The sequence below is a fragment of the Labrus bergylta genome, chromosome 4 (genome assembly GCF_963930695.1).
Source record: "Labrus bergylta chromosome 4, fLabBer1.1, whole genome shotgun sequence".
NCBI lineage: Eukaryota > Metazoa > Chordata > Actinopteri > Labriformes > Labridae > Labrus > Labrus bergylta.
In genome coordinates this window covers 4,411,384-4,438,078 of record NC_089198.1, presented here as the reverse complement: position 1 = coordinate 4,438,078, position 26,695 = coordinate 4,411,384, and the positions used below count along the sequence as shown (strand labels likewise).

General features: G+C 40.4%; 2 protein-coding genes across 2 annotated transcripts; both read left to right on the top strand.

Moving 5' to 3' along the window:
* The first annotated feature begins 766 nt into the window (after positions 1-766).
* LOC136178920 (GTPase IMAP family member 9-like) lies at positions 767-7,590 on the top strand. The gene is made up of 3 exons (XM_065953356.1): positions 767-866; positions 5,599-6,206; positions 7,447-7,590. The coding sequence occupies exons 1-3, from the start codon at positions 767-769 to the stop codon at positions 7,588-7,590; spliced, it is 852 nt and encodes a 283-aa protein (XP_065809428.1).
* A 1,933-nt stretch (positions 7,591-9,523) lies between these two features.
* Positions 9,524-26,077, top strand: LOC136178919 (GTPase IMAP family member 7-like). Its single transcript, XM_065953355.1, has 3 exons — positions 9,524-9,654; positions 23,140-24,265; positions 26,062-26,077. The coding sequence occupies exons 1-3, from the start codon at positions 9,639-9,641 to the stop codon at positions 26,075-26,077; spliced, it is 1,158 nt and encodes a 385-aa protein (XP_065809427.1). The 5' UTR covers positions 9,524-9,638.
* The last annotated feature ends 618 nt before the right edge of the window (positions 26,078-26,695 follow it).

Genomic DNA, 26,695 nt, shown 5'->3' with positions numbered 1-26,695 from the left:
TGAAGTGTAGTCTTTAAAGGCTTTAGTGATTTTTCACCCTTAAATGTAATATAAATCAAGTATCTCCTCTGAAAATAACTGTGTGAGTCATGACTGAAGAAGAAGGCATGAATCTGTACATTAGCCCTCGCACCCAGCTGTATTACAATGCATATACACAAGTAATCACCAACAACTGCTTTCTTCAATTCTAACAGTTTAATTAACAAAGCCACATCAATCAAAATCAATTAAACTCAATCAACAACAGCTATTACAAGCTAATCTAAAGCAAACACTATGGAATGAGGTGTGTAGTTGTGTGTGTGTGTGTGTGTGTGTGTGTGTGTGTGTGTGTGTGTGTGTGTGTGTGTGTGTGTGTGTGTGTGTGTGTGTGTGTGTGTGAGAGAGAGAGAAGGCAAGATGATGGTGTGGACGTGTGGTCACCTCACTTGTAGGATGGCGGTCACCGAACAAAGACGGCCTTCTGGCGTGGTATGATTTTGTACACCAGGGGTGTCAAACGTACGGCCCGCGGGCCGGATCAGGCCCGCGAACGGGTTTAATCCGGCCCGCGAGATGATTTTGTGAAGTACAGTATTGTAAAAAAAAAAAAAACAGACAGGATTTCTGATCTTTCGGCAGATTTGGACAGCCAATTGAAGCACAAAGTAAAATCATTTATTGCGTTTTCAGTTGCAATTGATGAAAGCACGGACATTACAGATGTTGCGGAGTTGATGACACTTTGACCATCACAGAGGAGTTTGTGGAGTTGGTGCCAATGATGGATACCACAACAGCGGCTGATATTTTCACCGCCCTCATCGGAGCATTGGACAGGGTCGGAGTGGACTGGTCCCGCGCTGTCAGCCTGGCTACAGATGGTGCGCCGTCAATGATTGGGAAAAAAGCGGGTGTTGTGACAACATTCAAAGAGAAAGTGCAGACTGCAAATGGAGGACGTGATTTTTGGACTTTTCACTGTATTTTGCATCAGGAGGCATTGTGTTGCAAGTCATTAAAGATGGATAACGTCATGAAGGTGGTCGTCCAAACTGTTAATTTCATCCGATCGAGAGGCCTGAATCACCGTCAGTTTGACAGCCTTCTCAGAGAGAACGACCACAACCATGGCCTGCCATACCACACCGAGGTAAGATGGTTAAGCCGAGGTGCTGTGCTGAGGCGTTTCTTTGATTTACGAGGGGAAATTGAAGAGTTCATGGAAAAAAAGGGAAAACCAGTGGTAGAATTTCAGTCCACAGAATGGATGCAGGACCTTGCCTTTATGGTGGATATCACACAGCACGCGAATAACTTAAACAAAATGATGCAAGGGCGCAACAGAGTTGTCACACAGTATTATGACAGTATATGTGCGTTCAAGTTGAAGCTGTCATTGTGGGAGATACAACTCGCGGGTGGTGATGCTTCTCACTTTCCTTGTCTGAAAGATGTATGCGCGACCCAACATGCTGCACACATGAAGCGGTTCAAAGACAAAATAACAGGACTATTGCGGGAGTTTGAACAACGCTTTCAGATTTTTGGTGAACTGGAAAAAGACTTCAAAGTTTTTTGCTCACCATTCACCGCGAATGCCGCAGATCTGCCCGTCAACATTCAACTTGAAATAATAGACTTGCAGTGTGATTCAGATTTGAAGGGCAAATTTGCCGCAGCTGGCTTGGACACATTTTATCAGAATCTCTTGCCAGGTTACCCCAACTTGACAGCCCTTGCTGAAAAGGTGTTGTGCATGTTTGGAACCACATATCTTTGTGAGCAAGTGTTCTCTGTAATGAACATCAATAAAACAAAGCTGCGCTCAAAGCTCACGCACAAGCACTTGATTGAAATTCTGAAATTGGCTGCCACTCAGGATGTGACGCCTGATATTGATGCACTTGTGAAAGCTAAAAGATGCCAGGTTTCAGGAGTAAAATAAACAGTGGGTAACCCCACTTAAAAATGCTGCATGAGACACTGCACCCTGATATAGATGTGAACATGAATGTCTTCTGTGGAGATTTAATGAAAGTGAATCGTGTGGGATTTACTATAATAATGTCAGTCACTTCAGTTCATAAGTTTGGTTGATTGACATTTTTCATGCATTGCACAGCTTTTATTTTTCTATCAATAAATAGTGTAGCCTACAAGGCAAGGAGTAACTCAACCTTATTGAATAGTTTCTACCTCAGTTTGTATGGTTTGGTTAGCCCAGGATTAATATGTGGAAATGACAAAATTAAGTATTTGATACCTAGAAGAGATGTTTGTATTTTGTTCAATCTCAGATAGGCTGAGACTCAAAGTTGTGTGCCTTTGTAGATACACTGAGACGAAGTTTAAGTTCCAATCGCTGAGGTATTGTTCTTGAAATTGCACACTTTGCACAATTTTCGACTTATTTGAAGTGTTTTTGCAATAGGATTATTTGTGATGTATACATTTTCTGAATGTGCTTGTACTATTTTGGACCAAATTAAAACAAAGAAAACAATCTGAAATTGTCGTTATTTTTAATCATGCCATATTTTTACCGGTCTGGCCCACTTGGGAATAGATTATCCTCCATGTGGCCCCTGAGCTAAAATGAGTTTGACACCCCTGTTTTAGTACGTTCAGAACACAAATCACTCACTGACTGACTGACTGAGAGGAAGAGAGAGGAGGCGGAGCTCTCGTTCAGTTCGTTCAGTTCGTTCACTGAACGAACTGAACGAGAGCTCCGACGTGAATCACTGAACGAACTGAACGAGAGCTCCGACATGAATCACTGAACGAACTGAGAGGGAGAGAGAGACTCAGAGCTCCTGTTCAGAATCAGTACACACAATCACTTTCACCAGTCAGTCAATGATTTGTACGATCATTAATTAATAACAATTAAGCTGGGTGTCGCGAAAATGTATGTGCTTGTTGTTATGAAGCTTTCAGTTTGCAAACATTATCATGAATGACAATTAATTTAACTTAATATAGGCTACATGCAGAAAATATGCATGGCAACGAATATATCCTGTACCAGAACAGTTATATTTTAAATTATATAAGCAGATTTTTAAAATAATAATATAGGCTAATTTAGGCTACTTTGTTGGCAAGGGCTGCTTTATTTAAACAAACTATGATTATATATTAGGCAGCTTTGTTTAATGTCTTAACTGTAGATGTAAATGCATGGCCATGCACTGTAATTTATGTTTCTCACTTTTATTTTTTATTGTTTTCATTTTATCTAATTAAAAATAATTAATAACCTAATATTTATTTGCGTACATCTTTTATTTGCGTAGTGAAACCTAAAATATGAAAAACGGGTGGTGAAAGTGATTGTGTGTACTGATTCTGAACGGGAGCTCTGAGTCTCTCTCTCCCTCTCAGTTCATTCAGTGAACGAACTGAACGAGAGCTCCGCTCTTCCTCTCAGTTCGTTCAGTGATTCACGTCGGAACTCTCGTTCAGTTCGTTCACTGAACGTACTGTGAACGGGAGCTTTGAGACACGAGACGGAAGAGAGGAGAGAGCAACTGAAGTTGAGAAATGAACGACTCTTTTCAGTAAGTGATTCAGTTCAGTTCGTTCACCCAGATGATTCGTTCGTTTTGAACGAATCGTTAATGACCGACACATCACTAACACAGACCTGCCAGCTTGCAAGTCGCGCTGCCCGACTCCGCTGCTCACTCTTTAACTTTAATATAGGACTCTTTCAATCAAAAGAGCGCTGCACAAGGTTTATTTATGGAACATTATACCACTGTTTCTGTAAATGCATGATTATGACCTCGTGAGGGAGAAAAGATGTGGAAAAAGTTGCGCAGCCAGCCTGGTCTGTGTCGCTGTCTTTTCCAGCACAGCGTGCACTCAGCTTTCAATACACACTGAATGGGGATGTGTTTTTAATCACGTCAGGTTACAGTGATAGTGGCTGCTGCACCCGCTGTAATGACGGTGCATGTTTCAGTATTTTGTACTGGTATATTGGTCCCACCGGTGTGTAAGACGCAGCCAACTTTTAAGACAAAAAAATAGGTATTAAAAGTGTGTCTTATACTCTGGATTTTACGGTAACTATTTTTCAGTAGAAATAGTAAAATAATCATTTAGAGCAGGGGTGTCAAATGTACGGCCCGCGGGCCGGATCAGGCCCGTGAACGGGTTTAATCCGGCCCGCGACATGATTTTGTGAAGTACAGTATTGTAAAAAAAAAAAAATATATATATTTTTTAATAAAAATCCTTCCTAGCATTACATGGATTGCATTGACTGGCACTGATTAATTTGTCGTACATTGAACTACTGGACAATTGTGTGTAACTGGAAGTCATTTGGAATGTAACGTAAAATGAGCTGCTATTTTTCAATGAAAGAAACTGCTGTTCTAAATGTGTCCACTAGATGTCGCAATAGCAATTATGTTAAGCAAGCAAACTTTATACCGGGGCTGAGCAGGGAGCAAGTATAAACAGGTAGTACGGCTTGCCCGGAGCTACCTTGTCGTTCTGCCTTATACTTTCAACATTATGCGCTTTGGCACTCTCATTGCCCCAAAATGTCAAAAAGACGAAAAGTGGACACAGAGTGCAGAGTTTTCCAAGAAAAATGGTCATCGTCCTTTTTATTCACGGAAGTAAATGGGAAACCTGTGTGTTTGGTGTGCTCACAGCATGTTTCAGTGCTGAAAGAATACAACCTTCGGCGCCACTATGAGACCCTTCATGCTGACAAATACCACCACTTGCAAGGACAACAGAGAATAAATAAAGTTAATGAACTGTTGGCCTGTCTGAAGAAACAGCAGTCTGTGTTTAGTCACAGCAGAGAAATCAATGATGCTGCAGTGAAAGCCAGCTACCTTATTGCTTATGAAATTGCAACGACTTCAAAACCATTTTGTGATGGTGAATTTGTGAAGACATGCATGCTGAAGGCTGCAGAGCTCGTGTGCCCTGAAAAGCGTCAGGCTTTTGCAAATATCAGCCTGACAAGAAACACAATTGCAGACAGGATTTCTGATCTTTCGGCAGATTTGGACAGCCAATTGAAGCACAAAGTAAAATCATTTATTGCGTTTTCAGTTGCAATTGATGAAAGCACGGACATTACAGATGTTGCGCAACTGGCCATATTCATTTGCGGAGTTGATGACACTTTAGATTCTAAAAAGTATGTTGTAGAGAATGGAACACCACAGGGAAGTGTGATAAGTCCGATTTTATTTTCAATTATGATAAATGATATATTTGATAATATCCCAACAGATATAGGAAGGTCATTGTTTGTGGATGATGGAGCATTGTGGAAAAAAGGAAAGAATATACAATTTATTGTAAATAAAATTTAGAAAGGGATCAGTTTAGTTGAGAAGTGGGGATTAAAGTGGGGAATGACATTTTCTGTGGAAAAAACAAAGATCATGTTCTTTTCTCGAAAGAAAATTGGGGAGAATATTGGTTTGACATACGTTTTAATTTTGAATCTGAAATCCATTTGTTCAAAAAAACAAAACACAAATAACTGCATAATTGGATAAGATCAGGTATAGATAATCAAATGGACACATATAGTCCTTAATGTTGTTCCTTTATTTTCTCTCATCCAATCAGAACCAACCATGTACAATAATGAGGAGATCCGGATCGTGATGGTGGGGAAGACCGGAGCTGGGAAGAGCGCCACAGCGAACACCATCCTGGGAAAGGAAGAATTCAAATCAAGGTTCTCCTTTAAATCTGTGACTGAAGGCTGCGCTAAGGCGTATGGTGAGCTGGATGGACAGAAGGTTTCTGTCATCGACACTCCAGGTCTGTTTGACACCAATACTGACGCAGTGACGACACGTGCAAATATCGTCCGGTGTATGGCTTATGCTTCTCCTGGACCACATATCTTTCTGATTCTCATCAAACTGGAACGATTCACGGAAGAAATACAGAAGACGGTGGAGAAGATTCAGAAAATCTTTGGAGAGGAAGCAAACAAATACAGCATGGTTCTCTTTACCCATGGTGACCAGCTCAGAGGGCAACCTATCGAAGAGATCTTGAAGGAAAGCGAAGACCTGCAGGAGCTTGTGGCCAAATGTAACAACCAGTACCACGTCTTTGATAACAACCTCTCTGACAGTTCTCAGGTCACTGAGCTGCTCAACAAGATCAGAAAAATAACAGAAAAGAACACAGGAAACCATTACACCACTGAGATGTTTCAGAAGGTAGAGAGGGCGATTGAAGAGGAGAAACAGAGAATCCTGAAAGAGGAAATGAGGAAAGAGAGGGAGAAACTGGAGAATTTATCTAAATTATTAAGATCAGTTGGCGAACCACTTGATAATAACCTTTTACTGAATGAGATGATTGAAAAAATAGCTAGAAGAGATGCAGAGAACAGCCCTGCATTGTTCAGATATTTAATGGAAATCCTTCAGATAGGGTTGGAATTTTATCGTGTTTATAAAGGTGTGAGAGATTGAACACAAAATAACAGCTCAATATTGCTGAAATGATTCTTCAACATCATTACAATTTAAGTGTCTAAAACTGATCTGACTCTGCAAAAATGAATGTTATCTTTCACACGAGACACATGTTTGGTGAATCCTTGCTGCGAGGACAAACTTGGTGACAAAATAAACATCTTCCTGTGACTATTTTACATTCCCCCTGAGGTCAGAGGCATTTCCCCTACTATATTAAAAGGGTATTCTTTTACACAAATAATCGTTCTTTCATCATGATCTCAAATACAGTATAGCATTTAAGTTTTAAGTCAGTTAACATGTTAATAATGTCTTAATACCTTTACATTATAAAAAAAATACACATATTGTGTCATGTGGCTTCTTGCTGTTGTTAATGTTGTAAACATTAAGAGAAAGATCCTTAAGCGTTGATTAAATATTGTAAGTAACCCGGTTAAGGTTAGTTAAGAAATTAAGAGGTTTTCTCAATTAAATGTTGTTTGTTATTCTTTTACTGGAGGATGCTACAAATCTTGTTAATGTGTTAGAGCCAAAGTGAATAACCAAAATGTGCTTTCTTTATCATTTCAATAAAATGTTGTAACACAGTGTGTAGTTGTTGTTGTTTTTCCAAAGGGGATACGAGACTGAATCCAGTTTCATCAACAAAATAAAAGATTATTATTTCTGGACTCTTCTGTTTAACATCTACATTACTCCCACTAGCTCAAATTATAGAAAACAATTAAATAAGTTATCATAATTACGCAGACGACACACAGATCTATATTACAATGTCCTGGTTTGAATCCCCGTCTGACAGGAGCCTCTCTGTGTGGAGTCTGCATGTTCTCCCCGTGCATGTGTGGGTTCTCCCCGGGTACTACGGCTTCCTCCCACAGTCCAAAGACATGCTCGTTAGGTTAACTGGTAACTCTAAATTCCCCGTAGGTGTGAATGTGAGTGTGTTTGGTTGTCTGTCTCGATATGTCAGCTCTGTGATTGGCTGGGGAACAGTCCAGGGTGTAACCCCGCCTCTCACCCAATGACAGCTGGGATCGATTCCAGCCCCAGGGGCCCCCGAATGGGAAATGCAGTACTGATAATGGATGGATACCCATGTGAATTCCCACAATGACACATTTGAAAATGAATGTATTGATCATATTTTGTAATATTAATCTGAATCTAAATCTGAATCGGAGTAACTAGCAGACAAACTAAAGATTTTTGATAAATTCAGTGGAGTAAGAAGTATTTTTTTTTGCCTTTGAGATGAAGTTTGGTTAAAGTGACAGCAAATAGAGAAACACTAGGTTACTCCCTGAATAGAGAGAGAAGTCAGTAACTCAAAGAAAACATGAGTGAAAAACAAGAAGTGAAAAAATATATACATATACAGTGGAGGAAATAATTATTTGATCCCCTGCTGATTTTGTAAGTTTGACCAATTACAAAGAAGTGAGCGGTCTATCATTTTTATGGTACCTTTATTTTAACAAACAGAGACAGAATATTTTAAAAAAGGCCAGAAAAAAACATTGTATAAAGTTATAAATGAATTTGAATTTGATTGAAGGAAATAAGTATTTGATCCCCTACAAACCAACTCCTAAAGTACTCCTAATCACTGCTCATTATGGGTAAAAAAGACACATGTCAACAGAATCAATCTTTTCCTTTCCAACCACTCCACCACCATGGGCAAGACCAAAGAACTTTCAAAGGACATCAGGGACAAGATTGTAGACCTGCACAAGGCTGGAATGGGTTACAAGACCATCAGCAAGAAGCTTGTTGAGAAGGAGACAACTGTTGGTGCAATTATAAGAAAATGGAAGAAATTTAAAATAACCATCAATCGCCCTCTGTCTGGAGCTCCATGCAAGATCTCGCCTCGTAGGGCAAGGATGATCATGAGAAGGGTGAGGAATCAGCCCAGAACTACACGGGAGGAGCTTTGTAATGATCTCAAGACAGCTAGGACCACAGTCACCAAGAAAACCATTGGGAACACACTGTGCCGTAATGGATTGAAATCCTGCAGTGCCCGCAAGGTCCCCATGCTCAGGAAGGCACATGTACTGGCCCGTCTGAAGTTTGCCAGTGAACACCTAAATGATTCAGAGAAGGCTTGGGAGAAGGTGGTGTGGTCAGATGAGACCAAATTCAACTCTTTGGCATAAACTGGAGTTGTTGTGTTTGGAGGGCGAGAAATGCTGAATACCAACACAAGAACACCGTCAAGCATGGAGGAGGAAACATTATGCTTTGGGGCTGTCTCTCTGCTAAGGGTACAGGACAACTTCACGCATTGAGGGGCCGATGGATGGGGCCATGTACCGTCAGATCTTGGACAAGAACCTCCTTTCCTCAGCCAGAGCACTGAGGACGGGTCGTGGATGGGTCTTCCAGCATGACAACAACCCGAAACATACGGCCAAGGCAACAAAGCAGTGGCTCAAGAAGAAGCACATTAAGGTCATGGAGTGGCCTAGCCAGTCTCCAGACCTTTATCCTTTAAAAAATTTGTGGAGGGAGCTGAAAGTTCGAGTTCCAAAGTGACAGCCTCGAAACCTTCAGAATTTGGAAAAGATCTGCAAAAGGAGAGGACCAAAATCCCTCCTGAGATGTGTACAAACCTGGTGACCAACTACAACAATCGTCTGACTTCTGTGCTTGCCACAAGGGTCACTCTACCAAGTACTAAGTCATGTTCTGCATGGGGATCAAATACTTATTTCCTTCGATCAAATGCAAATTAATTTATATCTTTATGTAATTTTTTTTTCTGGACTTTTTTTTATATATTCTGTCTCTGTTTGTTAAAATAAAGGTACCATAAAAATTATAGACCTCTCACTTCTTTGAAATCTGGCAAACTTACAAAATCAGCAGGGGATTAAATAATTATTTCCTTCACTGTATATATATATATTATTGAAAAGAGAGAAACATAACTCAGTCTGAACATTGGTTTATGACACAGTTAGGTCAGGGCTATAAAGGCAGTTTTATTTCACTTGGACTTTGTCCATTTCAGAAAAAGTAGCAATTTTGTTGCTGCTGGAAGGGGTGAACAGGGTGAGGCTCCGTGCAGTTTTAAGGAAGTGTTTCCACAGACAGACTAAAAACTTTTCTTCTTCAGCTTAGAAACACATCAGCTACTCTCTCCAACACTCAAATATGGCTGTCAGTAAAGGTAAGTCATTTAATTTACAAAGTAGCATACACCTTGTATCTAAGTTAATGTTTATAGAGGGACCATTACATGATTCATAATGCACAAATATTAAACCGTTCTAAAGGGGCTACAATGGAAAAACATATTTCTTAAATCCTCAGAATTTCTAACAGGCTGGGGGATGAAATCCAAAACTCAGTTTGTGTTTGTCTTTAACGCAGCCAATTCTCTCTGATATGAATTTAATGGGAACATTAATGGAAACATCTGCAGTATGATTCAACAGCATGGAGCGTCTAAAACTAACCTGTGACGCTCTCTCAAAGAATTTTAACCAGAACTTATCATCTTAAAAAAAAATAGAGATTTATTGTATTAGACTGGATTCGTAGTATGGTGTAGTTTGTAAAGTTAAAAAAACATTGACAGATTTAGAAATATTAGAAATACTTTTATGATAGTAGTTAAAGGCAGGGTTGGTCATTTTCTCCAGATACACTTTTTAAGATTTTGGTGTAAATTGTCTTTCGGTCCTGACAGACATTAATAACTCAGGTTCTCTGAAAAAGGAACAGAGAGAAAATCTGTCATCTGTAGCAGTTGTTAGCCTGTAAAAACTTTCAATCAATCACTCAATCTTTATTTGTATAGCGCCAATTCATAACAAGTGTTATCTCAAGACGCTTTACAAAAAGCAGCTAAAAGACCTTACCTATGACTATATTACAAAGACCCAGCTTAATCCATCATGAGCACTTTAGCAAAGCAGCAAATTTTGACCAATGTCTGCCACGAGGTACCAATCTGATGAACCAATCACGCCTCCCTGTCTCCCTGCTCGTTCTCGACCCCATGACTGCACGAGCCCACACTCAAAGCATGAGCTGAGGTCCGCTTCTGGAGCAACGGTGCTTGTGCATGAAAGTGAGGGGGCGTGGCTTTAGAGGGAGCACAGAGGGGAGGGGTGCAGACGGCGCACTGAGGGAATGCTACTTTCAAAATTATGCTAGTTTTAGAAAATGACCAACCCTGCCTTTTAAAGTAGACATTATTAGTGGAAATAGAAAAGGGGGAAAGGATATTCATTAGTGTGTGCCCATGCACTAGAGGTTGGGAAAAAAAATTATTTATGTAAAAATCTAGATTTTTAGTTTCTGAGATTTTAAATAGATTCATAACTTCCAAAAATCAATTATTATTGTTTTGTCCAATCAGTCACTCCCTGCTAAGTGCTAATGCTAGCTCTTTAACTCTGTAGAATGCCAAATGGAGCAGCAAGAAATTCAGCCAGTCTCACAGATGACTGGAGTAGATCCTGAAGTATATGTACTAATTCAAAAATAGACTTTGAATCATGAATCCAGAATCATTTTGAATAGAAAATAGATTCTCAATCAAATCGTGACACACTCGAAGATCCCTCACATGGGCCACCCCGGTCAAAGAAGTCTGGACCCCCAACTGCACATGTTGCGTCATATCATTTAGTTTGGTTGTATCTTAATGTATTGTGCCATCAGTAATGTATTTGTGACCATGAGCTTTTAGCTTGTGAGTACCATAAGCGCCCTCTGCTGGGGCCCCTGCAGACATGCGTGATGAGCCCCGTGCCCTGTTGCCAGGTTACACTCTCCGTGGTGAGTTGACTTATTAAGAGCTCCGCTAAAAATCGATGAAATAAGTCCGTTTTTCTGAGTAAAAGTAAGTTTTATTAATGTGCCATGTTTCAGAGATCCTCTTAAAATAATTATCAAAGACTTTTGTGGTGATATTGATTTGTTTTAGTTGAGTTATTTCAACTCTCCATGTTTTTATGCTTTTCTAGCTGAGTTTCAGCTTCATCATTTGTTGTCGTGGTGTAGCTGACTTCACCAACAGTTAGCTTGATTTTCTGCTCTCTGTTTAAGTAAATACTGAAGCTTACTACCAAAGAAGTGGCTGTGACAGAGACCTACATTTTATATACACGTTAAATGTTTGTCCTGTCTGCATTATCCTGTCCCTGTGTGAATGTTAGAGCTGTTAACCACCAAAGTGTCTGTGTGAGCGTGCTCATCTTTCTTCTGTTATTATCAGAATAAACGGCTGCTGGTGCCAAAAGTGAGTTTTTATACCTGGTTCATCATAACACAATGGTGAGTACACAACCAGTACACTTTGTATTTAAAAAAGAAAAGAAAAGAAAAGAAACTAAATGCTTTTTGAAGAAATACACTTTTGTTGAAATGACGTACATCAGGGAGTAAGAACAACACAAACGAGCATCAAGAGGAGGAAACAATGTCAGTAAGAGATAATGAACGGCTTTAAGTCCGATCGGACACACAGGTGCTGACAGGAAGTGCACAGAGGCAAAGCACATTTTATTAAATCCATATATGTCGTCACGATCATCAAAAGCATCAACGTCTCCTGACACATCTCCTTTATGGTTTGTCTCACACGCAGCTCCAGGAATTCTTTCACTGATCCTGAAGAAAATACAAGAGTTTCTTTTCCATTCACCGTATTCTAAGATATTTCTCTAAACATTAACGACACCATCTGTGCTGTGCTTTGGTCAAAATAAAACATGAATCAAGCCCCAGAGCAGGTTTGTGACCCTGTATAAACCAGCTCTCTCAGAACGCTCTGTGTGGGTGGAGATATGAGGGGAGGGTATTGTTTTACCTGAATCCAACTTGTGATGTCACAAGGAGAGAACATTTGAAACGGGGAATGCATAAGACTTATGCAGACCACAATCAAAGGACTGGATGGGTTTATTTCACATTTTGTGGGTCAGTAGACACTCAGGTTACCCGAGTGGATTTTTCATAATATGTCCCCTTCAAGAGGAAGAAACCTCGAGCAGATCCAGACTCATGATGAACAGCCGTCTGATGACACTGTGTCCAAGCTGGAAAGTGTGATAGAGGGAGATTCAGGAAGAAGAGAGACAAACAGAGCAACAACAACAACAATGAATAAAATAGATTTAAAGCTACAGTGTCAGTAATAATGGTAAAAGTATGTGTAGTATTAGCAGTAACAGCTCAGTGTGATAATAGACTGATCAGTCAAATATCAACAACTGTAATGATGAAACGAGGAGGACTACAATTCTTGAATTCACTTCGCAGACGCTTTTATCCAAAACGACGTACATCGTAGAGTAAGTACAACACAAGCCATGTTAGTAAGATCAAACGATCAGCTTTGAGTCTGATTGGACACACAGGTGCTGACAGGAAGTGACCAGAGGCAAAGCACAACATTGAGGGCAGTTCTTGAGAGCTCTAATCAGTATAGAAACCATCTTATAAGTCATCGTTATCAAACAAAAACCATCGTCATTACCATCATCATCATCAATAATATGGAGACCATCATCATTAAGTTAGTAGGTATTCATGAAAGAGCTGGGTCTTTAGCTTTTTCTTAAAGGTGCAGAGGGACTCTGCAGATCACATGGAGTTTGGAAGTTCATTCCACCACCGGGGGGCGACATAGGAGAAGAGTCTAGTCAGCGTCTTAGGACCCTGTTGTGAAGGTTGGATCAGACGCCTTTCATTGTCAGAGCGTAGAGGGGGGGAGGGAGTGTAGACCTGGATCAGAGTGTTAAAGTAAGGAGGAGACGTTTTTGTGTCTGTTTTGTAAGCGAGCAGCAGAGTTTTAAATTTGATGCGAGCAGTAACTGGGAGCCAGTGTGAGGAGATGAACAGCAGAGTGACATGTGCTCTTTTAGGAAGGTTGAAGACCAGTCGTGCTGCTGCATTTTGTATCATCTGCAGAGGTTTGATCGTGCATGTAGGAAGACCTGCCAGTAGAGAATTGCAATAATCGATGCGTGATATCACAAGACTTGGGAGGACTGATTATGTTCATCATAGAGGATCATTTATTAACCCCTTACTGTCCTCATTATCATATCTACTTCTGACATTAAAGAGTCTAAAATATGTTATGGTATGATTTTCTACTTTATGAACTAAATATATACAATTAAAAAACAAAAACTGTTTTTATTTCTTTGCTCTGTGAAACCTGTAATTTATTGAATCCTCTTGATCAACCTGAATTCTAGTCTCATGTCTCTCTTTGTTCACAAATAAAACTACAGACTCTGTTACAACATTTTATTAAAATGAAGAAGCAAAAATTCACATTAAAGCACATTTGGATGATGCAGTTTGCTTTACAAGTATTCAGAGAAAATTGAAGGACTTTTCTAACATAGAAGCCAACCTGAAACATCTGACACTGAAAACAAATCCTCTCAGCTGTGATTCAATCTTTCTTGAAAAGACGAGTTTGATTACATGAAAGTACATTTGATTGTAAAAACATTGTTACAGACTTTAAAACTTTGATACTTAAGATCACAAGGAGATTAAAACCCATTTTGTATTATATATATATTTTTAATTCATGTGTCAAATAAAAAACATTTAATGTCGATCTGCAGAGACCCTTTGTACCTTTAAGAAAAAGCTCTTCATGAACACATTGATGATGATGATGATGATGATGATGATGATGATGATGTTTAGGATGGTTTTGATTCTGATTAAAACTCTCATGAGCAGCTGTTGATGTTGTTGATGACGACATATTTACTTTACTTTTTTTAAAAGGTGCACTGCCTCTGGTCACTTCCTGTCATCACCTGTGTGTCCGATTTGACTTAAAGCTGTTTGTTTGCACTTGCCTGTCAGATAGGAAGCTGTGTGTGCTGCACTCCCATGGAGTAGGGCGCAGAGCAGAAGGGGAGCGCACAAGCAAAAGTTCGGCTTGAGTACAGACACAAGAGTATTTTCCTTAGACAATTTATATTTAGTTAAATATACGTTAGTAATACCAGGGTTATTTCACAACCAGAGTTGATAAGCTTTCTTTTAAAGCAAACAATGTTTATTTTATTTATCTACCAACTGTTAAAAAAGGGTAATTTAAGAGCATGGAGATGATAGTTTAAATAAGTATCATATAAGACATGCAACTTATATCGTTAAATATTCATCGAGATTTATGTCTCCTTACTGAAATTACTTGGGTTTATTACCTACTTTCACAACCTTTTATATTTTTGATGACATTTTTGGCTGCAGGGCTTCTTCTCTATACCTTTGAGGATACTACGGCTTTGGTTGAGTCATGTGTTTCAAAAATGTTCTTAGTTTATTTGTTTGTATTGATAAAAATAGAAGGTGAACCAAAGTAAAGCGAGCCACACGGCCTCAGCAGGGTCAAACACCATTTAGAAGATTGTAGTGGGCAGAAGATACCGATGACACAGATCTCAAACTTTCAGAACTAAGAGAGCCATTTCAAGCTTCGTGCCCACATCCATCAGGCTCATGAATGGCTGATCCATTTGTTCATTTATTTTTAACACCACTCTTTTAACCTTTCATAACAATTGTCATGCTTTTAATACAGCCACTTGTATGTGTGTGTGTTCTTTTGTTTGTTTGTTTTGTTGTGCTGAGCTGTATGCACACTGATGCTTTTTTTACACAACTGAAGTTCCTAACAGATAAATAAAGATATTTGAAATTGGGTCTTGCAGACTGCAGACAGATACTATTGGTCCAACTGGCAAACGAGACCTTGTGCTGAGCTCAGCTCGGCCGAGTGCAGATACGCTCTTGTGCAGAGCTACACATAGACAATGAATGGTCTTGACAGCAGCGGGTAGCTCCCACCGCGTCCTGTCTGAAAGTCCCTTTAGTCTTTTAGTTTTGTGTTCAAAATATGTCTAAAAGAAAAGGCGAGAGTAATTTGAGAATCAACAGATCAGTTTTAAACACTGACATTATAATGTACATCAGGTCGGATACAATGAGCTGTAGTTATTTTTGAAATATCGCCACAGCCCCCAAAACCCCCACAGCCCCCGCAACCAACCCAGCCCCCACAGCCACTGCAGCCGCAAGTCCAACAGCAATCACTGAGAGCATTATAGCGCTGCCCTCTGCTGCTCTTCTAGCCGTCTTTAACTGTTCTTCATTCAGTGCTTTTGTTTCCTCTTCTAATTCTTTTTTAAGAGCTTCTTTCAGCTCTTTCGCCTTCTTCGTGTCTTTCTTAGCTTCCTTTAACTTTTGCTCATATTTTTGCTCTATTTTCCTCTTTAGTTCCTCCCTCTCTTTGCACATTTCCTCTTCTTTCTCTTTCTCTGTTTCTCCTCTTCAATCGCCCTCTCTGCCTCCTGAAACATCTCAGTGGTGTAATGGTTTCCTGTGTTCTTTTCTGTTATATTTTTGATCTTGTTGAGCAGCTCTCTGATCTGAGAACTATCAGAGAGGTTGTTATCAAAGACGTGGTACTGGTTGTTACATTTGGCCACAAGCTCCTGCAGGTCTTCGCTTTTCTTCAAGAACTCCTTGATAGGTTTCCCACTGAGCTGGTCACCATGGGTAAAGAGAACCATGCTGTATTTGTTTGCTTCCTCTCCAAAGATTTTCTGAATCTTCTCCACCGTCTTCTTTTCTTCTTCTGTGAGTCGGCCCAGTTTGATGATAATCAGAAAGATATGTGGTCCAGGAGAAGCATAAGCCATACACTGGATTATATTTCTACGTGTCGTCTCTTCGTCTGTCTTGGTGTCAAACAGACCTGGAGTGTCGATGACAGAAACCTTCTGTCCATCCAGCTCACCATACGCCTTAGCGCAGCCTTCGGTCACAGATTTAAAGGAGAACCTTGATTTGAATTCACCTCAAATATTGAAGGTATATACACTCAGATAAGTCAATAAATACTATTGTGTGACAAGCATGTTTATTAGTAACCACTTCATTTCTTAACATTGAATTATATTCAAACGGTGAATTTCACAGCAAACTGACAACAGTATTATATCAGTAACCAAAAAGCACTTATAATTCAGTCATCATTTACTGACATTAATACCTATGGAAGGTTGGGTTTACTTTAAGTCCACCTAACACTGCTGGACTTTCACAAGAAATGGTGTTGCAGTCGTTGCACATACAATTCAAGTGAATGTGGACCAGGACTCACACTTACTGTGATTTGTATTTGTCACCCAACAACTGCAACGTCATTATGTTCATGTGTGAATTTCTACTTATGTCATGATTGTAAACATTTTAATGACTTTAAAAGATGTTGTATAATCACAATTGAATTTGTGATGTCACATTTCAGAAGTGTTTGAGACGGGCATTTTCAACATAATGTGTCCTGTACCATGTCAAGTACCATGACATATTCACAATACATCACCCTTGTTCAGAGGACTTCCAGGCTCTGTCCACGATGCCAGGGTCCTGCGGTGGAGTTCTCTGTACGTACCCCCTCATGGCTGGTGTATTGTTGGGGATGGGGGTATCCCTGCCTGGCTGCACCAGTCAGCCTGATGACCCCATTCAGGGAGCCGGTGCAAAACCCTGTTCATGTACGATACAACCGGCATCATGCCAAAGCGCGGTGGCGCAGCATCTTCCTCAAGGCCCTGGAGGTGAGAGACAGCATTAATGTGTAAATCTAAGTACACACTAGTTGAATAAGTGCTGAGCAGTGGCTATTAAATATAAGCAGCAAAGTAATACAGGTATGGACATTCTGAGACTATAATGAAAACAAAAGAGCAGCTTAATGCAAGCTATTCAATCATGTTTACTTTCATTATACAGCTACATTAAACTTTTTCCTGTAGATCAAGCCAACCTTTGGTCCTGCAGTGGTGTCGACCTGTGTCTTCCTCCACAACCTCTCCATCAACAATGGGGATTTGGTGGAGCCAGAGGTGGAGGAGGGGGCCTTCCAGGGTGATGACCACTGGAACCACCCTGATGATGCCAGGAGACAACATGAGGAACAGGCTGGCAGCAGATGTTTCTGCACCTATTGGGGTCATCCAAGCACTGGAGGACCATAACTACTAACATATATATATATTATCATTTCCACTATTTTTATTTATGGAGATTTTGGTTTTGTTTGTTCACAGATATAATTTTTCATGAGCATGTTCACATTTTCTGTTAATAAAAGTGCCTGTTTCACATTTTGCCTATTTGGAGTGTCTGTGACTATGTTTTAGTAGTTTCTGTACAGGGGAGGGAGGAGAGACCACCACTACATCCTGAAGAGTCAATGGTGACCGGACGTGTTATAGAAGGTCTCCGACCCAGTGCCTCGTCCATCAGGGCATACCATTTCCAGGATGCAGCGGTGGCCTCTCCTCCCTCCATGTTCACTCGTGTTTTGGACACACACACACACACACACACACACACACACACACACACACACACGCACGCACGCACGCACTTCTGTAAAAGCAAAATTAAAGTCATTGCAGGTGATCTCACACCTTTGGAAGGCAGCAGCTTACTTATCCCTACCTTGTATTGTTGTTTGAGGTTCTCCCACTTGTGCTTGATCTTCCCGTCTGCGTCCACTTTCCCCACCAGAGAACGCTCTTTCACAAACTCTCTATCACAACACAACAGTAAAAGCTTATTTGTATGAGAACACTGGTACCTCCAAAGATGTAACTTTATTACACTACTTTCTGTAGATAAGTGAACTTACCTAGCAGCTAAGCTCACTTAAGAACAATAATAACTTAACGTCCACTGACTCAAATCCCTTTTGGGATCATTCCTGCGGCCACTGAATAGGCATTTCGTTGGCGGTTCGCCAACAGATAAGGGCCTATTGTGTCCTGTTCTGTCCCTTAATTAATTTAATAAATATACGTTACTGTGTCGTAATAGTAAAGTTGCCTGTGTATATACGGTGATGGCATGCTAGCGTTGCCGTCGTTGTGATATTTAGCATTACGTTAGCAGGCATAACTTCATTACTGATAATTGGTACTTACATTTATATTCAGTCTCCGCCGCTGTCGAAATACTGCGCTTTGCCATTTCTCTGACTGTAAATATTGACCTGCCACTTTGCATTCTGGGAGACAGTACGCGAGGTAGACTGGTCCGATGCATACTGTACATTTTTCCCAAATCAGTATGACATCCTGGTATTTTTGGCATACTGTGGATCTCGCAGTTGTTTACATACTGCATACTGCATACTGCATTTTGGCCAAATCAGTACGTACTAGTATTGTACACGGTTTTGAAAACAGCCATAGTGTTTGCTTTAGAATGTTTGGTTTGCTTTAGATTAGCTTGTAATAGCTGTTGTTGATTGAGTTTAATTGATTTTGATTGATGTGGCTTTGTTAATTAAACTGTTAGAATTGAAGAAAGCAGTTGTTGGTGATTACTTGTGTATATGCATTGTAATACAGCTGGGTGCGAGGGCTAATGTACAGATTCACGCCTTCCATTTATTGCTAAAGGCAATTCTGCAATAGTGCTCGGGCATGGTACGAAAAAATCATGCCTTATATGAAAACGCCCTCAGAACTATGCATAATTAAGGGCGTGGCACTTTTTACTGACAGGAGGGCACTTGTAGGTTTTTTTGCTAAGAGGCTAAAGGCCCCCACAATTCCACCTCTTAGCCGGTTCCTATGATGACCAAAAGTTTGAGACAGCATCTCCAATATATCGACAGCAACTGTTTGGATTCAAAACTCCATTTCAGAAAGTAATGGGTGACGCATTTTCATTTCATGAATTAAAAATAACTGGTGGTATTTCTTGTAAACGCTGAGTGTTGGTGTTAGCAGAGTTTGTTGCAGGAGGACTGGATATTCAAGGTGTACAAGATTCTTGAAAACAAAAAGAGTTGATCAAGGGCGTGAATCACTTTATCGCTGCTGGGAGGGGTGAACATGGTGAGGCTCTGTGCATTTATAAGAAGTGTTGTCACATACAGACTTAAAACTTTTCTTCTTCAGCTTACAAACACACCAGCTACTCTCTCCAGCACCCAACTTTGGCTGTCAATAAAGGTAAGTCAGTAGATTTAATTTATAAAGTAGCATACACCTTGTATCTAAGTTTATGTTTATAGAGGGACCATTAAATGATTCATAATGCACAAATATTAAACCGTTCTAAAGGGGCTACAATGGAAAAATATATTTCTCAAAACATCAGAATTTCTAACAGGCTGGGGGATGAAATCCAAAACTCAGTTTGCCTGCATCTCTAACGTAGACAATCTTCTCTGATATGAATTTAATGGGAACATTAATGGAAACATCTGCAGTATGATTCAACAGCATGAAGTGTCCAAAACTAACCTGTGACGCTCTCTCAAAGAATTTTAACCAGAACTTATCATCTTAAAAAAAAGAGGGATTTATTGTATTAGACTGGTTTTGTAGTGTGTAGGTGTAACTTAAGCAGTTTCCTCGTTACCCTCCTAATAATTGCTTATTGATAGAAAGTTATGAAGTTGTTGAGCTATGAATTATGAATTATGAGCAAGCGGCCCGCGAGTGGTTGCCATTGTTGCTTCTTCTTTCTGCTTTTTGGCAGATTTTCGAACCAGCTATGTCAAGTGCAAACTGCTGTATCGGACTGTGTTCATACACAAGTGTACTCGAGCATGGAGCAATGTTACTGATGTGAACACAGACCAGCTGGGAAGAGGGGAGGGGGGAGCAATAGTGCTCGGGCATGGTACGAAGAAATTGTGCCTTTTGGGAAAACGCCCTTAAAGATTCGCAGGATTGAGGACGTGGCTCGTTTGACTGGCAGGAGGGCACTCATTTTTTTCTTGGAGGCTAAAGGCCCAAACAATTCCACCTCTTTGCCTGTTGCTATGGTGACCAAAAGTTAGATTGAGACAGCATCTCCAATATATGGGCTGCAATCGTTTGGCTTCAAAACTCCCCTTCAGAAAGTAATGCGCATTTTTCATTTCATGAATTAAAATAACTGGTGGTATTTCTTGTAAACGCTGAGTGGAGGTGTGAGCAGAGTTTGTTGCAGGAGGACTGGATATTCAAGGTGTGCAAGATTCTTGAAAACAAAGGAGGCAATCGAGGCCAAGGGCATGAATCACTTTTAGGTTTTGACTTGAATCATATGATCATGCAGAGTTAATGGGAAAAAGAGATAGCAGAGCAACTGAAGGCGACTGTAGAGAAGACACTTGAGATGAGATGAGATGAGATTCAACTTTATTGTCATTACACATATACAAGTATAGAGTAACGAAATGAGGTTTGGCATCTCACCAGAAGTGCAAATTAGCAGAAAGTGCAAGAGTCTGTGCTATGTACAGTAATTCTGTGCTATGTACAGTAATTGCAAAATTTACAGATGTAGACAAAAAAAGTGAATTATGAGGTATATCTGGATGGCTGGATTAATGGGATGCAATAGATATAAATAAATGCTATAAATAAGTAATGTTACAAAATAAGTGTGTTCTTAGGATTATAATATACAGATTAAGATGCAGTGAGCATGTTATACTAATAATATACAGATTAAGGTGCAGTGAGCATGCTATACTAGTTTATAGATAATATAAAGAATATGGACATAATATGAACATACTATAATACAATAATACAGATGGATGAGAGATGTGTGTGTGTGACCAGGAGGAGTGGTGGGGGGATGATGGGTGTGAGGTGATATGCAGGGGAAAAGGGGGGGGGGGGGTCAGCAGGGTGCGGAGAGAGAGAGGGAGAGAGAGAGAGAGACAGAGTTCAGAGTTCGGGGGGTAGAGTTCAGTAGAGAGACAGCTCTGGGGAAAAAGCTGTTCCTAAGTCTGCTGGTTCTGGTCCGGAGGCTTCTGAAGCGCCTGCCGGAGGGCAGGAGGGTAAACAGTCTGTGGGCAGGGTGGGAGGAGTCTTTAAGGATGCCGTGAGCTCGCCGCAGACAGCGTGTTCTTTGGACATCCTCAATGGCAGGAAGTGGACACCTTGTGATGCGCTGGGCGGTTTTTACCACCCGCTGTAGCGCCTTACGGTCTGCGACAGAGCAGTTTCCGTACCAGACTGAGACACTGCTGGTCAGGATGCTCTCGATCACACAGCGGTAGAAGTTCATCAGTACAGCTGAAGACAGGTGGTGTCTCTTCAGTGTCCTCAGGAAAAAGAGGCGTTGATGAGCCTTCTTAACCAGACTGGAGGTGTTAGTGGACCAGGAGAGGTCCTCTGTGATGTGGGTCCCCAGGAACTTGAAGCTGGAGACACGTTCAACAGCCATCCCGTTGATGTGAATGGGGTTGTGCGTGCTTCCTCTTTCTCTCCTGAAGTCCACGATGATCTCCTTCGTCTTGCTGGTGTTGAGGAGCAGGTTGTTGTCAGCACACCAGGCGGCCAGATGCTGTACCTCCTCCCTGTAGGCCGTGTCGTCGTTGTTGCTGATGAGGCCAATCACCGCTGTATCGTCCGCAAACTTGATGATGGTGTTGGATCCATGTACAGGTCTGCAGTCGTGGGTGAAGAGGGAGTAGAGGAATGGGCTCAGCACACAGCCCTGTGGTACGCCTGTGTTGAGTGTGATGGTGGTGGAGCAGGTGTGTCCTGACCTAACATACTGGGGTCTGTTGGTCAGAAAGTCCATTATCCAGTGACGGAGGGAGGTGTTGAAGCCCAGGTCTCCGAGTTTAGTGTTTAACTTGGAGGGGATGACAGAGTTGAATGCTGAGCTAAAATCAACAAACAGCATTTGTGCGTATGTGTTGTTATTGTCCAGATGTGTGAGCACAGAGTGCAGCACAGTGGAGACTGCATCCTCTGTACTCCTATTGCTGCGGTAGGCAAACTGGAATGGGTCCAGTGTGGGTGGGAGGCAGTTTTTCAGGTGTGCTAGGACCAGTCGCTCAAAGCACTTCATTCACTTACAGCTAATTCAGGCTCAATTATAGAATTTAAAGCAACATGGAGGAATTTGGGGCTGCAAAGGGGTGCCTGTTCGATGGCCATGTCTGGCTCATGTATTTGAAAAACAATTTATGAAAATTAACAATTATAAAAAAAAATATATATATATATATAAATAATTAACTTAAATTGAATGAACCTAAATAAATAAGCATATCATAGACAAAATTAGCCAGTACCGATAGTCACATGATATGCTAAAATCGGCCGATATTATCGTCTGACAGATTTATTGATCGGACTTGACTATAAAGCTCTCAATGACGACAGCCAGTATGCTACTAATGAACCTGCTAATAAGCAACTGGCTAATGGTGATTATTGTGACCTTAATTTAAAGTGTTACCGATGCTACAAACCCCGAGTGGCTTTCTTTGCATTTTAATTTGGAACATTTCCTTTTTTTAGGTTTAAATTGTGACCCTGAAACATTTAGAAGATCCTGTGTGTTGCTGCTCTGTTGAGTTAGTTTGTAAAGTTTGTAAAGTTAAACAAAAAGTGTTAACTATTTTTCAGTAGAAATAATAAAATAATCATTTAGAGCTAGCTAGACAATATCCTCTGGGCCCGTTTGGTCAAAGTTAATCCAACAGGATTAAAGTTATCAGATGAGTTTTTCTTGAATCTAAAATCTGGTTGTTCAAAAAAACAAAACAAAAATAACGGGATAATTGTATAACATCAGGTTTGGATAATCGAAGTTGTTCTTTCTTTTTTTTCCATCCAATCAGAAACAACCATGTACAACAATGAAGAGATCCGGATCGTGATGGTGGGGAAGACCGGAGCTGGGAAGAGCGCCACAGGAAACACCATCCTGGGAAAGAAAGAATTTATATCAAGGTTCTCCTTTAAATCTGTGACCTCAGGCTGTGCTAAGGTGTATGGTGAGCTGGATAGACAGAAGGTTTCTGTCATCGACACTCCAGGTCTGTTTGACACTGATACTGATGAGGAGACGACACGTAAAAATATCTCCCAGTGTATGGCTTATGCTTCTCCTGGACCACATATCTTTCTGATTATCATCAAACTGGGCCAACTCACAGAAGAAGAAAAGAAGACAGTGGAGAAGATTCAGAAAATCTTTGGAGAGGAAGCAAACAAATACAGCATGGTTCTCTTTACCCATGGTGACCAGCTCAGAGGGCAACCTATCAAGGAGTTCTTGAAGGAAAGCAAAGAACTGCAGGAGCTTGTGACCAAATGTAACGACCAGTACTACGTCTTTGATAACAACCTCTCTGATAGTTCCCAGAGCAGAGAGCTGCTCAACAAGATCAGAAAGATAACAGAAAAGAACACAGGAAACCATTACACCACTGAGATGTTTCAGGAGGCAGAGAGGGCGATTGAAGAGGAGAAACAGAGAATCCTGAAAGAGAAAGAAGAGGAAATGAGTAAAGAGAGGAAGGAACTAATGAGGAAAATAGTGGAAAAATTTGAGCAAAAGATAAAGGAAGCGAAGGAAGACGCGGAGAAGGAGAAACAACGAATCCTGAAAGAGAATGAAAAGCAAAAGTGCAAAGAGGAGGAACTAAAGAGGAAAATAAAAGAAAAACATGAGAAAGAACTAAAGGAAGCAGAGGAAGACACTAAGAAGGAGAAACAGCGAATCCAGAAAGAGAAAGAAGAGCAAAAGTGCAAATTGAAGGAGGAACTGGAGAGGGAAATAAAAGAAAAACATGAGAAAGTATTAAAGGAAGCGGAGGAAGCGAAGGAAAAAGAACTAGAAGAGAAAATTAAAGCACTGGAGGAAGAACAGGAAGAGAAGGCCAGAAGAGAGGCAGAGAAGAGCCCTTCAGTGCTCGCAAAGATTGGTCGTGGACTTGCGGTGGTGGGGGCTGTTGGGGCTGGGTTGGTTGGGTTGGTTTTGGGGGCTGTTGGGGCTGGGTTGGTTGCGGGGGCTGTGGTGTTATTTAAAAAATAACTACAGCTCATTGTATCCGACCTGATGTACATTATAATGTCAGTGTTTAAAACTGATCTGTTGTTTCTCAAGTTCCTCTCGCCTTTTGTTTTGACATATTTTGAACACAAAACTAAAAGACTAAAGGGACTTTCAGACAGGACACGGTGGGGGCTACGCGCTGCTGTCAAGCCCATTCATTGTCTATGTGTAGCTCCGCACAACAGTGTATCTGCACTAGTAACTGTCTGCAGCCTGCAAGACCCAATTTCAAATATCTTTATTTATCTGTTAGGAACTTCAGTTGTGTAAAAAAAGCATCAGTGTGCATACAGCTCAGCACAACAAAACAAACAAACAAAAGAACACACACACATACAAGTGGCTGTATTAAAAGCATGACAATTGTTATGAAAGGTTAAAAGAGTGGTGTTAAAAATAAATGAACAAATGGATCAGCCATTCATGAGCCTGATGGATGTGGGCACGAAGCTTGAAATGGCTCTCTTAGTTCTGAAAGTTTGAGATCTGTGTCATCGGTATCTTCTGCCCACTACAATCTTCTAAATGGTGTTTGACCCTGCTGAGGCCGTGTGGCTCGCTTTACTTTGGTTCACCATCTATTTTTATCAATACAAACACATAAACTAAGAACATTTTTGAAACACATGACTCACATAAGTGCCTCCAACCAAAGCTGTAGTATCCTCAAAGGTATAGAGAAGAAGCCCTGCAGCCCGTCTATGCAGATGGTTGGATGGAGCGGAGAGGAAATTAAAAAAAGGACGATTTTTATTTTCATCCACAAAATGTCATCAAAAATATAAAAGTTGTGAAAGTATGTAATGTTGAAAGATCAGAGTTATGCAATTGATGAATTTGTTTTTACCCGATGTGTTCTTTTCTTTTATTATCATTTAATCCATTTATCATTTAACTCATATCATATAGTCCTAACTACTTTCTTTGCTTTTACATATCCTGTCAATCATGCCACGGCGCCTACGCACCTGTGAGGTCAGAACAAGTGTGCCATACATTGAGCAAAACCACATACAAACTCGTGGGTGTATAACGCTTCTGCGAATCTGCCTGGTTCACGGTCTTCAAGCTAAAACCACATATGAACTTGGTATCACCTGCGGATGTATCACGCGTCTGCTAATCTGCATTGTTGAGGTTTTACAGAATCTTGGAGAAAAGAGACAGTTTGGCTATAAAAGTGCTGTGGAAAAGCTTTAGTTCTTCTAAAGGGCTCCACATCACTCTGACTTTTAAATCCCCGTTTTGGGACTTAGTCTCTGAGACCGAGATCTTTTAAAACCTCAAGTGTCTACTCTCTGGAGTTTAAGCTTTTAAATTTGTATTTTACTTTTTACATTTTTATATTTTTACTTTTACTGTTTTGTATTTGCATTTGGAATATCTTTTGAAGTTATTTCAATAAATTTTCTGAAGCTTTTTGAAATCATTTTCTGACTGAAATCATTCACACCACTAAGACCTGAGCCTCTCTTAAGGACGCCGCGTGAACCTCGGGAGGTAAGCATGAGCAGTCACACCACGGCACACTTCTACTCTCCGAGTGAGGAGGGTTGCAGTTAATCCCTCTCCGGGGGTGAGAGCCTCCGGGGGCTAATCTAGGGTCCTGAATCAAGGATTATACTTGAATCTAATGATTCTAGAAATGTGAGACAGACAATCCTAGAGCTATGCTGTTATATAAGTCTTCTCTTCTCGACAGGGTGTTAGAGGAGTAATTTTACATAGCTCCAGTACTAGGAAAGAGTAGACTAGCAGCTGGTAGGGAGCGAGCCCTCACATAGTTCTAGGAAAGTTTTCTGTCCCACCCATGAAAATTAAAATTATTTCTGCAAAAAATCCCAAAACACACCAGTTATTGTGTAAATTGTATGTGTCCTGAGACAACATGTAAAGAGAGTTGTGGTGAAAGTGGTTTTAAAAACCAAATATCTCCCAAGCACCCCTAAAAGTGGCTGTATTCTCTTGTCCCACCCTCTCAATGGCCAGCTTTAATATCAAATGTAACAGTTAAAATATGTTTTTAAATTGACTTTTTTTTTTACATGATTTTATTAATATATTTCTCTTGTAATTGCTGATACTGTTTGTTTAACCATGAACATATTTTTAATAATAGTAATTATGCCTCAAGGTTGTGTCCCACAACATGCGTGCAACCCTGTTACCAAAACAATTTAAGCAATGCAGAAGAAGACTAAGAACAGGAAACAACATGATTCAGCAGAAATGACATCTTTAAGCTACATGCTAACACCATGGCTAGACCAAATTTAAGTGCTCTCTTCTATTTTTCACATTCTCAGTCTAAATTGAGTGTGTCACTGAAACCAACT